The 12,426-nt window shown below is 39.2% G+C and overlaps 1 protein-coding gene across 6 annotated transcripts in view; it reads right to left on the reverse strand.

Annotated features, from left to right (window-relative positions):
- Positions 1 to 12,426, reverse strand: part of fignl2 (fidgetin like 2) — a 59,107-nt gene that overhangs the window by 11,367 nt on the left and 35,314 nt on the right. Inside the window, exons 1-3 of one of the 6 annotated variants that reach the window (XM_058410662.1) lie at positions 6,448 to 6,574; positions 6,283 to 6,362; positions 3,316 to 3,451 (exon numbers count right to left, since the gene is read on the reverse strand). In XM_058410662.1, coding sequence (XP_058266645.1) covers positions 3,316 to 3,340 — 25 coding nt within the window. In that variant the 5' untranslated portion in view covers positions 3,341 to 3,451; positions 6,283 to 6,362; positions 6,448 to 6,574. Of the gene's footprint in view, positions 1 to 3,315; positions 3,452 to 3,525; positions 3,985 to 5,630; positions 5,736 to 6,282; positions 6,363 to 6,447; positions 6,606 to 12,426 lie in introns of those variants that run through there. The other 5 variants (XM_058410656.1, XM_058410660.1, XM_058410659.1 and 2 more) reach the window with 5 other exon arrangements.

The following is a 12,426-nucleotide window of genomic DNA, read 5'->3' on the forward strand; positions in this document are numbered from 1 at the left end:
TCACCCCCCTCCATCTGTCTCTCTACCACCAAATCTCTCCTCCATCTCCCCCTTTTTTCCTTCATCCCCTTCTCTGAATCTTTCTCCTTGCTGTTCTTGGTTGCAGCCCTGAACACCCCCCCCCCCCCCCGCACTTTCCAATCCCACCCTGCATGTTTCATTCCCACTCAGCTAAATCCTTCGCCCTCTCTCTTTGTTTATTTATTGACTCTACAACTGAGTGGGGATTTTCTGTTCGCGCGGCAACAAAACGAAATGTGAGACGCCCTAAAACCAGATCCCTGAGGCACTACGTGAAAGAAGTAGATTCTGCACCATGTCTATTTTTTTGCCTTAATTAGGAGCTCGATGCATGAGGGTGAAACTCCGGCTCTGAGTTCAGCCGTTGCGGCTACGGAGATCAGGCAGGCAGGCAGGCCACCCAAATGAGCCTGAGCACAAGCCTTAATTAGGAACGTAATTGCAACAGCGCTAGGCCTTAATGAGCTCTCCTGCATGATGGTGAGTTGATGAGAGAAAGGGGGAAGGAAAGCAGAAAGCTTTTCTTTCTCCGTCACCCCGTTAGCTCTTCGTCCCACATAGCGCGCTACCTCCGTGAGGGCTAATTAAACCCCATTCGCACCCGCTGCTAATGACCCCTGTGCTTATTCACACAGACACTTCAGCGTGCTGCCTGTTTACTCAAGGGCCCCTCCAGAGCCGTATTCAGCCCTCGGTCGCTCTCGTTAGTGTTGTTGGAAGCCTGTGAGATGCGCCACTCATCCAGAAGTGCCCAGTGTGCGCCCCTTTCCTTAGAGTTTCAGCGCTTTAATGACTTAACAGATGTAATCAGAGCGCTTCAACAATTTTTTTGCAAGGCAGAAAATGAAATGAGGTCATTATGAAGAAGAGGCGCTGGCTGTATTTGTTTCGCTCTTCAAAAGCAAAAAGGATCCGCTGGACAGCGGGCCTCTGAGCAACAAGAGTTAGGGCACTCGTGGGCTGCTGGCCTGGGACTGATTTAGGAGCGTGTTTGAAGTGCAGATTACAGATTCTTTGCACCAAATCCCTACAGGAGTATCCATGGCCCCAGGAATCTCTCTCAGATTTCCTTCAGGTTTGTCTGTTTAAAAGTGTAAGAAGAGGTAACACACATGGGTGGTGTGAGCAGACAATGTGGAGAAATTGAATGTGTGTGTATGTGCGCCCATGCATGTGTCTCCAGTGTGTATGTGGAAACCACTGTGATGTGTGGTCAGGAACAGATCCTAACGGTGGGAATGTTCAACTGTTCCACAAAGAAAATTCCAGCAAGGATGTGACACTATTCACATGTATGCCTCACTGGGCTGGACTTTATTGTGTGCAGCTTACAGGTGAATTTGGCACTTTAAAGAAATTCTCCGGCATTTTATATTTTTTTCAATTTGATCACCAAAGGAATCGCAATGGCAAGAATTCTCTGTATGGAAAGAAAAATAAAAAGAACAAAAACCTCAGAGAAGTTACTGATTATGAAAGGGTAGTTGGAATAAACATAATGTTTAAAGAAATGTAAACTACATTACTTACATGCAAACGTTTTGGAACATGTAATCTGAATGAGTTGTACAGATTTGCCTAATTTACAAATATCTTTTAGTGAAAAATTCAGGATGGATTTAGATAAAAGTTTATTCAGTGCCACAACAATAACTGCCTGGTTAATTATAAGTGATTTTCTGATTTTCAGGGCATGTGTAGAAATGTGTCGAAATTTTGGTCTGTCGTAGGAAAAATAGGACAAGAACACAAAAAGTGATTTTGCTATGTAATCTGCAACAATAATCTATTCCATGAAACTATATGGAAAGTATTGGGGCATTCATATCGTGTCCTCACATCAACTCTTATCAAATTTAAATGTTCTTTTTAGTCTTAGATTAATATCTTGAGGAAGGAATCTGTGGGTGTTTAAGTGGTTAAAGCATGAGGACTATCTAACACCCGCATGTGCAGTCCTAACATTCACACTACATACTCAAGAACACACACACACTCAGAAGAACAGCCTGTTCTCATCAGCCCACGCCAACAAAGAGCAGTAACGCAGGACGAGCAGGCTCTGTCCAAATCCACCGGTCACTTCAGAACTGGCAAAAACACACAAATATGCTGCATCTCTGAGGAATGTAAAATATTCCACCAAGTCTTCGTGACATTCTTGAAAATCAATCCCCAAACTGAGAGGGCTTGTGAAGTAGAAAGCGAGAGTTTATTGAGTAAATATGTGACCTCATGCTGTGTTTAGTGCATTATAATGAGGAGGGTAAAAAAAAAAAACCCCAGAAAGCTTCTACTGCAATTATGTCATTCTGGGCAAGACAAAAATGTGGCCTGTCAAGAACTGTTCAGAAGGATCCTTCCATCAGAACGACCAAACTGACAAGTCTGGGCTTAAGCCGTTAAGTGAATTCCAGCACAAAAGATGCTCTGAGCAACTACAGCCTCGCTAACTTTAAGAACAAAAGCGAGATCGCCAGGACTGATAATTGCAACATGCACCTCGCCTAGCACCATGCTTCTTTTAATGCATTCGATTTGTTTCATTCGCCAGTAAGCGAGTAAGCCTAAAAGTATTCAAACAACATAATGTGAACATGATGAACAGACATTTGCCTGCTCCAACACACGTCCCAGCCGAGCAGAAAAAGGCCTCCCTTCATTATTATGTAATTACATCTTCAACTGATCAGAAGAGGCATGCGGTTTGATTTCTCTCCCTCTTTTCTTGTAGCTGTCATGCCGATAAAGCGGAGAGGAGGTTAGCCGAAGAGTCGGGTTAAAGCGGCTCCTCGGGCCGCTCGCTGAGAAAAAAAAGCACCATGCTGGCTAACAAACAATGCTGTTTTGGTGAGGGACCGCAAGGAGCTCAAATGAAGAGCGGTGGAGGGAAAGGAGGGGGGGGGGGGGCTTGAGGGGGTGGAGATGTGAAATGGGGACTAAAACCGGACAGTTATTAGGTCGACTGAGCGGAGAGAGCAGGGAAAACTGGGAGGGTGAGTGGGATTTGTGAGATGACACTGTCAGAACTGCAGGGATTCTACTGCTAAAGCCATCAACCAACCCCCCTCCCTATCTCCCACACACACACACACACACCTTGCTTTTTCCCTCCAATATGCAATATATCAAAGATATGCAAAAATTATAGTCTTATACAGAATATTTACATGAATTGTTACTACGTATTAGTGAATTTCCACCTGGAGTGCAGCAGCAGTACTTTAGCATGTTATTTCCCTCTATGAGGAACATATGGAAATGATGTTAAATATAAAGCATGCCTGAACTTACTATAGGGAACAATAGGACTCAGCATTCTGCGGACGTGGTCTGGTTTATGGTGACACTTCTGCAAGGAAAGCCAGGTTAGCGTCTGTGCGTCTGTAGTCCATCACAGTGTAGGACACTAAACATCCAGATCCACTTCCTGGGACAGGACAAGATACGCTTTAGAGACAAAAGAAATCCAATGCACTCAAAACACTGGTGTGCGTTACTAACCACGCAAAATGGCTGAAAGTTTAATAAACAAATCCGACTCCAAACGGAATCTGATAGTCATGGAGACTCTGCGCTGGGACTCGCTCCCTCTGTGGGCTGGACACACACAGGGGGTATTCATTAAGGGCCTGCACGTAGGCATTAAGCTGATTGTATGGCTGTGTCCAGCCTCTAAAGAGGCCTTTCTAAATCTGCCTCACAAAAAGCTCCATGCATACCACAGTGCAGCAGCCAACCACAATAAAGAGAGCACTATCACAAGACTGTGCACATTTCAAACCAGTCTGTTCACAGGGCTTAGTGCTTGCCTTCCACCCCACATTTTTACTTTAACACACATACTTTTTCCATTCAACCCTCCCATTTCTTACTTCCTAAAATGTGTATTAAACAAAGCACACTGAATACATAAAAAAATGTACATGCAACAAACACAAACAATCAAATCGAATCAAATATATAATATAAAATATTAATTAATAAATGCCCCCAATCACATTAAATGGAATTATAAATTTATAATCGAAGATAAACATAATATTGAGAAAACTAAAGTTCTAATTTACATTTACATTTAAAGGTATTGAAGTTTATTAAAACACAAATAATAAATAAAGACAGATCAGTAAACAGAAAATAACTTCAATCAATTATATATTAGAATCATGAATGTTTGAAGCTATAAACAGAGAAATGTACATTGAAAAGTTCAGAATTTTGGATATTTTTCACATTTATACAGTCGGATTAATAAACAAACTAAAAAATGATTGTGATTGTCCTGTGTGTTCACTAAATAGTAAAAAAAGCTTCATAACACTTAGTGGTGAAAGACTGAGAATTAGACTAATAAGACTTTAAACTAAATATAATTTTAATACAACTTAAAGACTAGAAAATTGTAAATCTGAGCTTAAATACTAAAATATGAAACACCGAGCTCACTATAACAAAACTCAACACTAAAACAAAACACTGCACTCAAAGATAAAAGATATAGAAGATCTAAAGCACTAATCTCACGCCCTAAGACTAAAACAGAATACAGAAAAGCGAGCTTAAACACTAAACTATAAAACACTGAACTCAAACACCGAAATATAAAAACATCAGCTCTGACATTAAAACAATACTTTAGGCTTCAACAAAAAAAACAAAAAAATTTTCTCGAACACAAAAATATAAAACCTTAAAATACTAAAATATAAAACACTGAACTCGAACACAAAATTATAAAACCTTAAAATACTAAAATATAAAACACTGAACTCGAACACAAAATTATAAAACCTTAAAATACTAAAATATAAAACACTGAACTCAAACACAAAAATATAAAACCTTAAAATACTAAAATATAAAACACTGAACTCAAACACAAAAATATAAAACCTTAAAATATTAAAAAATAAAACACTGAACTCAAACACAAAAATATAAAACCTTAAAATACTAAAATATAAAACACTGAACTCAAAGACAAAAATATAAAACCTTAAAATACTAAAAAAATAAAACACTGAACTCAAACTCAAAAATATAAAACCTTAAAAACTGAACTCAAAAATATAAAACCTTAAAACACTAAAATATAAAACACGGATCTCAAAAGCTAAAATATAAAAACATTAAACTTTAACATTAAACACACAAATATAAACACAGACCTCAGACACAAAAACATGAAGCACCGGGTTCGAACACTAAACACTCTACAGCACTAAGATCAAAAACACTGACATCTAAAACACTGAAATTAGGCCTGTCATTAGATTATTAGATATCGGTTGTTGATTATCACACATAACTGGGATTAAAGAATCTTTGAACTTCTTACAAAACAGTAAACATGTGAATGTGTTACACAAACTTATAGCGAGATCCGATATCTAAATATCTGAGAAAACGAAACATGCACTGTCATAGGAGACATCATTATTCTGTTAAACACTAAAAAAGTAATGTATGTATAGTTATAAATAGTTTATAAATCAGTAATAAATCATGAATAAGGACTGTATTGATATATGAATGTAACTTCTACCAGAAACAAAGAAATTAAATATTTAAATGAATACTAAAATAGGATTTAAGTTTGTAAACACCGAGTTTTCTGAAAGCCTACACTGGAGCAGCTCAGCCCGTGGATCTCACAGAGAAACGCCACTCGCCTTCAAGAGAGAGCGCAGAGGAGCTCACACATGAATGAAAAATATTACATAATCATGCCAGTCAAACAATGTGGCTTCTCAAGCTGCTTTTGGAAGCCGCTCGGTCCGCTCTGACACGCCGTGCAGGACAACACACGCTTCCTCTGACAGGAAAACATTTAATACTCTTCTAACATGAAGCGCTTTTTATCCATCAACTCAAATATAAAGAGATCTTTACTTTGATTACTTGATTCCTGCTTTCATTTTTTGATTTCATTGTTTTAAAGCTTCACCTGCACTAAAAATGCAAAGTTTGTACAAAATGTAATCCTTGTAGCATGCAGCTATGACAGCAAAAAGATCCATGCATGTTATTTATTTTTTAAACTCAGGTTTATTTTCTCTGAAAAGCTCCGAAAAATGAATACTGACACCGATCTGTCTTTTTACAAGTGCAGACACCCAAATTCACACTTTCTCCAGTTAAGGAACATCAAAACTGTTGGTGTGGGAGCGAATAAAGAGACACCTGCATGCAGGGAAAGGAGAAAAACTAAAAAATGTATTCAGAGAAGAGAAGAGAAGAGAAGAGTGAAGAACTCACATTGCCCATTTTAAATCCAGCTCAAAGCTGAGTGCAAAGCTGCTTGCTTGCTTTCTGTGCACCTTGAAACCTCAATCAATCTATCAGGTAAGAGAGAAAGAGAAAAAAGTGAGAGAGAAAGAGAGAGAGAGAGAGAGAGAGGAGGATGGAGAGATCCTGACTTACCTATTCATGCCTGCATTTCTCTATCAGGTTCAGAACAGATAGATAATCCCCGAGAGTGTGTGTGTGCACGGCTACGGTTTTCCACGTATGGACTCAACACCACCACTACTACTCTCTACTCTCTACTCTCTCTCTCTCTCTCTCTCTCTCTCTTTTGCTCTCTCGAGTGACAACGCATGCACACACACACAATTCCCTTCCCCCAGCATTCCCATCCCCCTCTCCCTCCTCCTCCTCCTTCTTCAGTCCTTTTTGTTAAAAGTATTTAAGCAGAGAGAGAGAGAGAGAGAGAGAGAGAGAGAGAGAGAGAGAATGAGAGGTGGGCAGCAGGGTGGGGGGAAGCTGACCAATCAGAAAGAGAGCACCAAGGCTCAGTTTGCCATCAGAGATCAGAGAGTAGGGATGGACGATAATATTGATTTTATTTTCAATCCAATACCGAGTAATATCATACCAGTTTTTCAATATTAATACCTCTATATATATATATATATATATATATATATATATATATATATATATATATATATAAGGAAATTTGAAATTTGTTACCGAAACATGGATCTGAGTGTAAAAATCACTCATTTGAGACTTGTTAAATTACAAAAATATTTCAGATCACATACAGCACACTCTTGAGACGGCAGAAGGAGCGACTCTCCGAGATGAACATTCGATTTATTTTGGAAGTGAGACGTCGGAATTTCAACCTCGGCGTGTTTAAGCTATTAAAGTGGATAAAAAATAAACTCCACATGTGCCTCCATGTGCATCTTTCGCTGGCAGCAGAACTGTGATGAGTGATGTACAGGTTATTTACAGCAAATAGATCGTTTAGATTAAATCGTTTTAATTAGAGTAAAGCTTTAAAGGTACACTATTACTGCAATTAAAATGAATTAAAAATTATTTATAAAGATACATAGAATATCTACATTTCTGGGGGCGGGGGTATATTAAAGGTAAAAAGATGTTCTCTTGAGGAAAAACTCCACAGAAGGTGTTGGCTTTGGATCATCAATATTTGCCTTTTAGGGGTCAATTCTGTTTTGATGCACAAAAACAATATTCTTTTATTGATATTTAAAGAAAGAAAGAAAGAAAGAAAGAAAGAAAGAAAGAAAGAAAGAGAAAGAAAGCCGCAGAGGTTTCGTTTTGAGCTGATGAATGTCATCCATGATTTACACTGACGCCACAGCAGTGTGTATTCTTCCTGACACAAAACATTCAGTGTGTGACAGAAATGTAATTCTATACTAACAGGCTAATTAAATCAAAATCATTTCATCTGCACTTCGTTCTCCTGACGGTAAATGGTGCAGCATCAGTGAGGAGCAGCTCTAACAGGCATGGGAAGTGGCTTTTAACTCCATGGATATTGCTTTGGTTTGAGGTTTTCTTGTTCAAACGCACGGCTGTGGCTTCACATGTGTCCAAGAAGATGAACATACCTATAGACGTGTGTGTGTGTGTGTGTGTGTGTGTACAAGTGACAGAACTACCTCTGCATACCACTCAGTGTGGGAGGAGCTTAGCAGATCTGTTTACACACATGTCCTCTTGTTATATTTCCACATGGACTGAGGTCTTCGCTCTGAGATCTATTTGGAGCCTTCACCGAATTTTAATGTGTGTGTGCGTGCGTGCGTGTGTGTGTATGTGTGTGTGTGTGTGTGTGTGTGTGTGCCACTGCAGCACAGCTGAAAGTCTGTTTTTGGAACACTGTGCTGTCCATCTTACTACTTCTACTGATCCTGTTACACACATGCCTGAACACTTCAGACCCGAGCGCAATGTGTTACAGCACAATACACGCACAGAGAGAGAGAGAGAGAGAGAGAGAGAGAGAGAGGAGGGGGGATGGAGAGAGAGAGAAATATAAGGAAAGGGAAGATGAAAAAAGAGGGAGAGAGAGAGAAAATAGAGAGGGAGACGAAAAGGATAGATAGATAGATAGATAGATAGATAGATAGATAGATAGATAGATAGATAGATAGATAGATAGATAGATAGATAGATAGATAGATAGATAATGTAGTGTTACCTTTCCCAGCTTTTCCTCCTTTCCCAACAGTTATGTTTGTTTGTGTTTTTGTTTGCATTTAACTTGTGGTGTTTGTTTGCTTGTTTGTTTGTTTAGTTTGTGTGGTGCTTGGCTCTTGCTGTTTGGTGTATCGTGTTTGATGTTAGTTATTAGGTGATTATTGTTTTTGGTGTTTGTTTGCTTGTTTGTTTGTTAGCTTGATTGTTTGCTGGTTTGTTTGTTTGCCTGACTATTTGTTTGCTTGCTTACTTGTTTGTTTGTTTGTTTTATTTGGCATAGTGTTTGATGTTTAGTGCTTGTTGTTTGTGGTGTTTGGTGGTCTACCCCCAAGCGAGGTACTGAGTGAGCACATGGTCAGTTTCCACGCCAACTCCACACAGCAACTTGCTCCATCAGCATCTATAAAAACTATCCCTTTGTTTAACCCAGGCCTTTTATTCAGATGCCTCTATTCAGCACTGCTCCAATTCAAAAGAAAGTTCCGCACAAAAAGACTTAGTTGACACTATTCTCCACACCGCTCAGGCTCTACACTGTCGTGGCTAAATCAACCATTTTAAGAAATCCCATAAATGTTAGAATATTCTATATATCTATATCTAAATTTAATGCTATCCAACTCATTGTAGGTTTGGTGGCCAAGGAACCCGTGTATTACCCATAATGCAATGCATGTCAGTTTTATCCAAGAGCATTGTTTTACAAGTGTTAAAATCACATAACCTGAGTAATGAAATAAAGTGTAATGTGAGATATCTGTCAGCTTTTAGCTCAGTGTATTGATTTATCTTGAGCATTTCAGCATGGAAACTTCTGATGTTCTCCTTTATAGCAATTCTGCTATGTGGCACAGTGTTTTCCTGCATTAGTCAAATGATGTGTTTGTTTTCTTGACTGTTAACAACTCAAGTTTAAAATAAAATAAAATAAAATAAAATAAAATAAAATAAAATAAAATAAAATAAAATATGGTGTGTACACGTGTATTGTAAGGCGGACCATAACTAAGTAAGTAAGTAAATAATAATAATAATAATAATAATAATAATAATAATAATAATAATACAGTGTAAAAACAAAAAATGTTAATTAATTAAAAAAAATAAGATAAAATAGTAAAAAAAAAAGAAATGTGTGAGGGAATTACACATTTGAAAAATAAAATTACAATAAAATTTTTAGAAATAATGGTATACAACAAAAAGTTTGAGGCTGCAATTTAAGCCGCTAATTTTTTATTATAATAATAATTTTTTAAGTTAAATACCAAATTCAACATTTGCAACCTCAAATCAAAATTTTAGGACCAGTTCACCAGGATAAAATGAGGTCATCTATTTTTTCCTCCTAGAAGATGTGCTTAGTCAGATCATTTGCTCAGTGTGAATATTATGAAGCTGTTGGTCCGGGGGCTTGGCTTTATACTGCATTAGGGATTAGTCATTTAGTTTTGTTTCCCCAGGCTGACTGTAATACAGGGATGATTGTGAGTGTTTAATGGCGAGTTAGCAGGGCCGCATGAGGATGTCTATCACAGGCACGGGGAAAGAAAAACAAAATCTGCCATTTGTGCTGAGGCAAGCAGTCTGACAACTGCAGGCTTGCTGAGAGCAGTGCTACGGCCGAGGCGAGATCAGAGAAAGACACAGAGAGACGCTTTGGCTGGCGTGAGTGAGTCTGACAGGTGTCACTCCGCCACATCGTCCAGCAGAGGAACACAAAAGCACGGGACTTAAGAAACACAACACAAGAGGGAAGCTCTTAAAGGACAAATCCTCCCACAATGATTTGCATATCAATATTTATAATCAATAATGTAAACTTTTGATCTATTTTCACTTGACACTTTCCTACACTTTCCTTCGACTACATGCTGATAGTGGTGTTCTCTACTTATAGAGTGTGATGCAGCAGAGCTTTAGTCCTTTATTCTGTCCAGCTCACTGACCTTAGACTCTGCTGAAAGAGATCATCCGCTGTTTAACTAATCATCGACTTTAAAGCTAAACACCACCATCGCTGCCGTTGTGTTGTCATTTTGTAGATCGCTAACTAGCCGTAGACGAATCAGTGCTGTAATTTGGGGTGTCTGTGTTATTTGTCTGTGCTGCAGTGCATTCTGGGACTCATTGAGTCCAACATTTGCCCTCTCCACTGCATCTACATTGGATTTGAAAGTAAAGACAGAGCAAAATCTGAACATCTTACCACTTATGTCTTTATAAGTGCAATGTGTTAAAATGAATATAGACAGACAGACAGACAGACAGACAGACAGATAGATAGATAGATAGATAGATAGATAGATAGATAGATAGATAGATAGATAGATAGACTTCATGGCAATGAAGCAAATATGCAAATAGTAGAAATTGTTGAAACGCAGTGCAGATAAATATGTAAAAATACGTACAACAAACAAATAAGGCTATGGCAGGAATCTAGAGCATAAAAATATGCTCTAGTTGTATATACAGCACAATATGTGTAAAAAAAACTATTATCAAAATATAATAATATATATGATATGTTTCTGCATGGACTTTTCCTTTGAAGGACCACAAGAGAGACGTTCACAAGCGTGAAGGTTCAACCAGAGCTGGTTTACTGACCCACAACACAGCGAGGCTTGTAGGTCATGACTGACAATGATCTGAGCGTGACCTTGGTCATTCAGCATTTCGTGTTTGTCAGGTTCCTGTGCTGCTTGCCGTACAGTGCAGAGGTTGCGCTGCTCTGATAATGGGCTCATGATGAATCAGGCTAATAAGTCATTTGGCTCTGTGATCGGTGCTCTGTGATCACCCCCTACTGCTTCTCATTAGCTAGCCAGATGAAGCAAGCTTTTCAAGCAACCCCCCCCCTCGATGAAGACGCAGCCGTATTTTCTGTTTTAGCAGCATAGGTGCAGGAAGCTGCTCTTGAAAATTCCAAGAGACTTGGTTTCCTTTTAGACTGCATCCTGGGTGACAGCTGCACGCTTCAGGAAATAATGTCAAGCTTCTTTTTTTTGATCCAAAAATAAGGAACCTATTATTAGTTAGGACCATTTTGGAGAGCATGTTCCTACTGAAGAAGTGTGTTCTCTCTCTCTCTCTCTCTCTCTCGCTGCGCCTCAGATGTGCTTGAGCTATAAACAGCTTGATCTGAATCGAGGTAGAGAGTTCAAAAGTAGGGCTAACACACTCGGTCACACAAAGAGGCCACAACCTGGAAGACGACAAATATAGTGCCAACATTTTGAAAACTAGCGAACAAAAAAGACTAGAAGATTCTGCCTAGAAGTAGTAGCTTAGATGAGCCTGCTCTTGTTCTTGCTTTATTTCCAAACTGGTGATAAAGGTTCTGACATTCATTCATCCTCAGCAACCGTACTATCCTGGTCAGGGTTGCCGTGGAGTCCAGGAAAGTCAGGCATGGGGTGGAAGAATGCACTCAGAATGGGATGCCAGTCCATCACATAGCAGCATGCATGGACTTTTACATCTAGGGGTAATTATAGTGGTCAAATCCATGTACTGGCAAACCAGAGAACATGGAGGAAACCCACGGACATGGTAGAAACTTCATATAGGCAATAATCTGAGCTCAGGATTGGATACAGGACCCTGGAGGTGTGAATATGTTTGTTTCATGCGGTGTAGTGGTTTTTTTATTGGTTTTGTGGGTTTGGGGTTTTTCCATTTTCCCAGCTGCAAGCATGCACAAACAGAAGTAATCTGTCTGTTTTTATACAAAGCATGTGTGAAAGAAAGTGTGTGTGTGTGTGGAGTGATAATCATTTGCAGGCAGCACCGGTGTGGTGATATGATTTCATTAGTGGGGCAGAGCGAGACCCAGGGCCGCAGTGGAGATTAGCCCTGGCTGAAATCCAAACCCGGCACCAGGGTTTGTTCGGGGCTGTTCTGAGGGCTGAGGGGAGAGAAGGGTCAGTC

Source organism: Hemibagrus wyckioides, linkage group LG15 (genome assembly GCF_019097595.1).
Source record: "Hemibagrus wyckioides isolate EC202008001 linkage group LG15, SWU_Hwy_1.0, whole genome shotgun sequence".
Lineage (NCBI taxonomy): Eukaryota > Metazoa > Chordata > Actinopteri > Siluriformes > Bagridae > Hemibagrus > Hemibagrus wyckioides.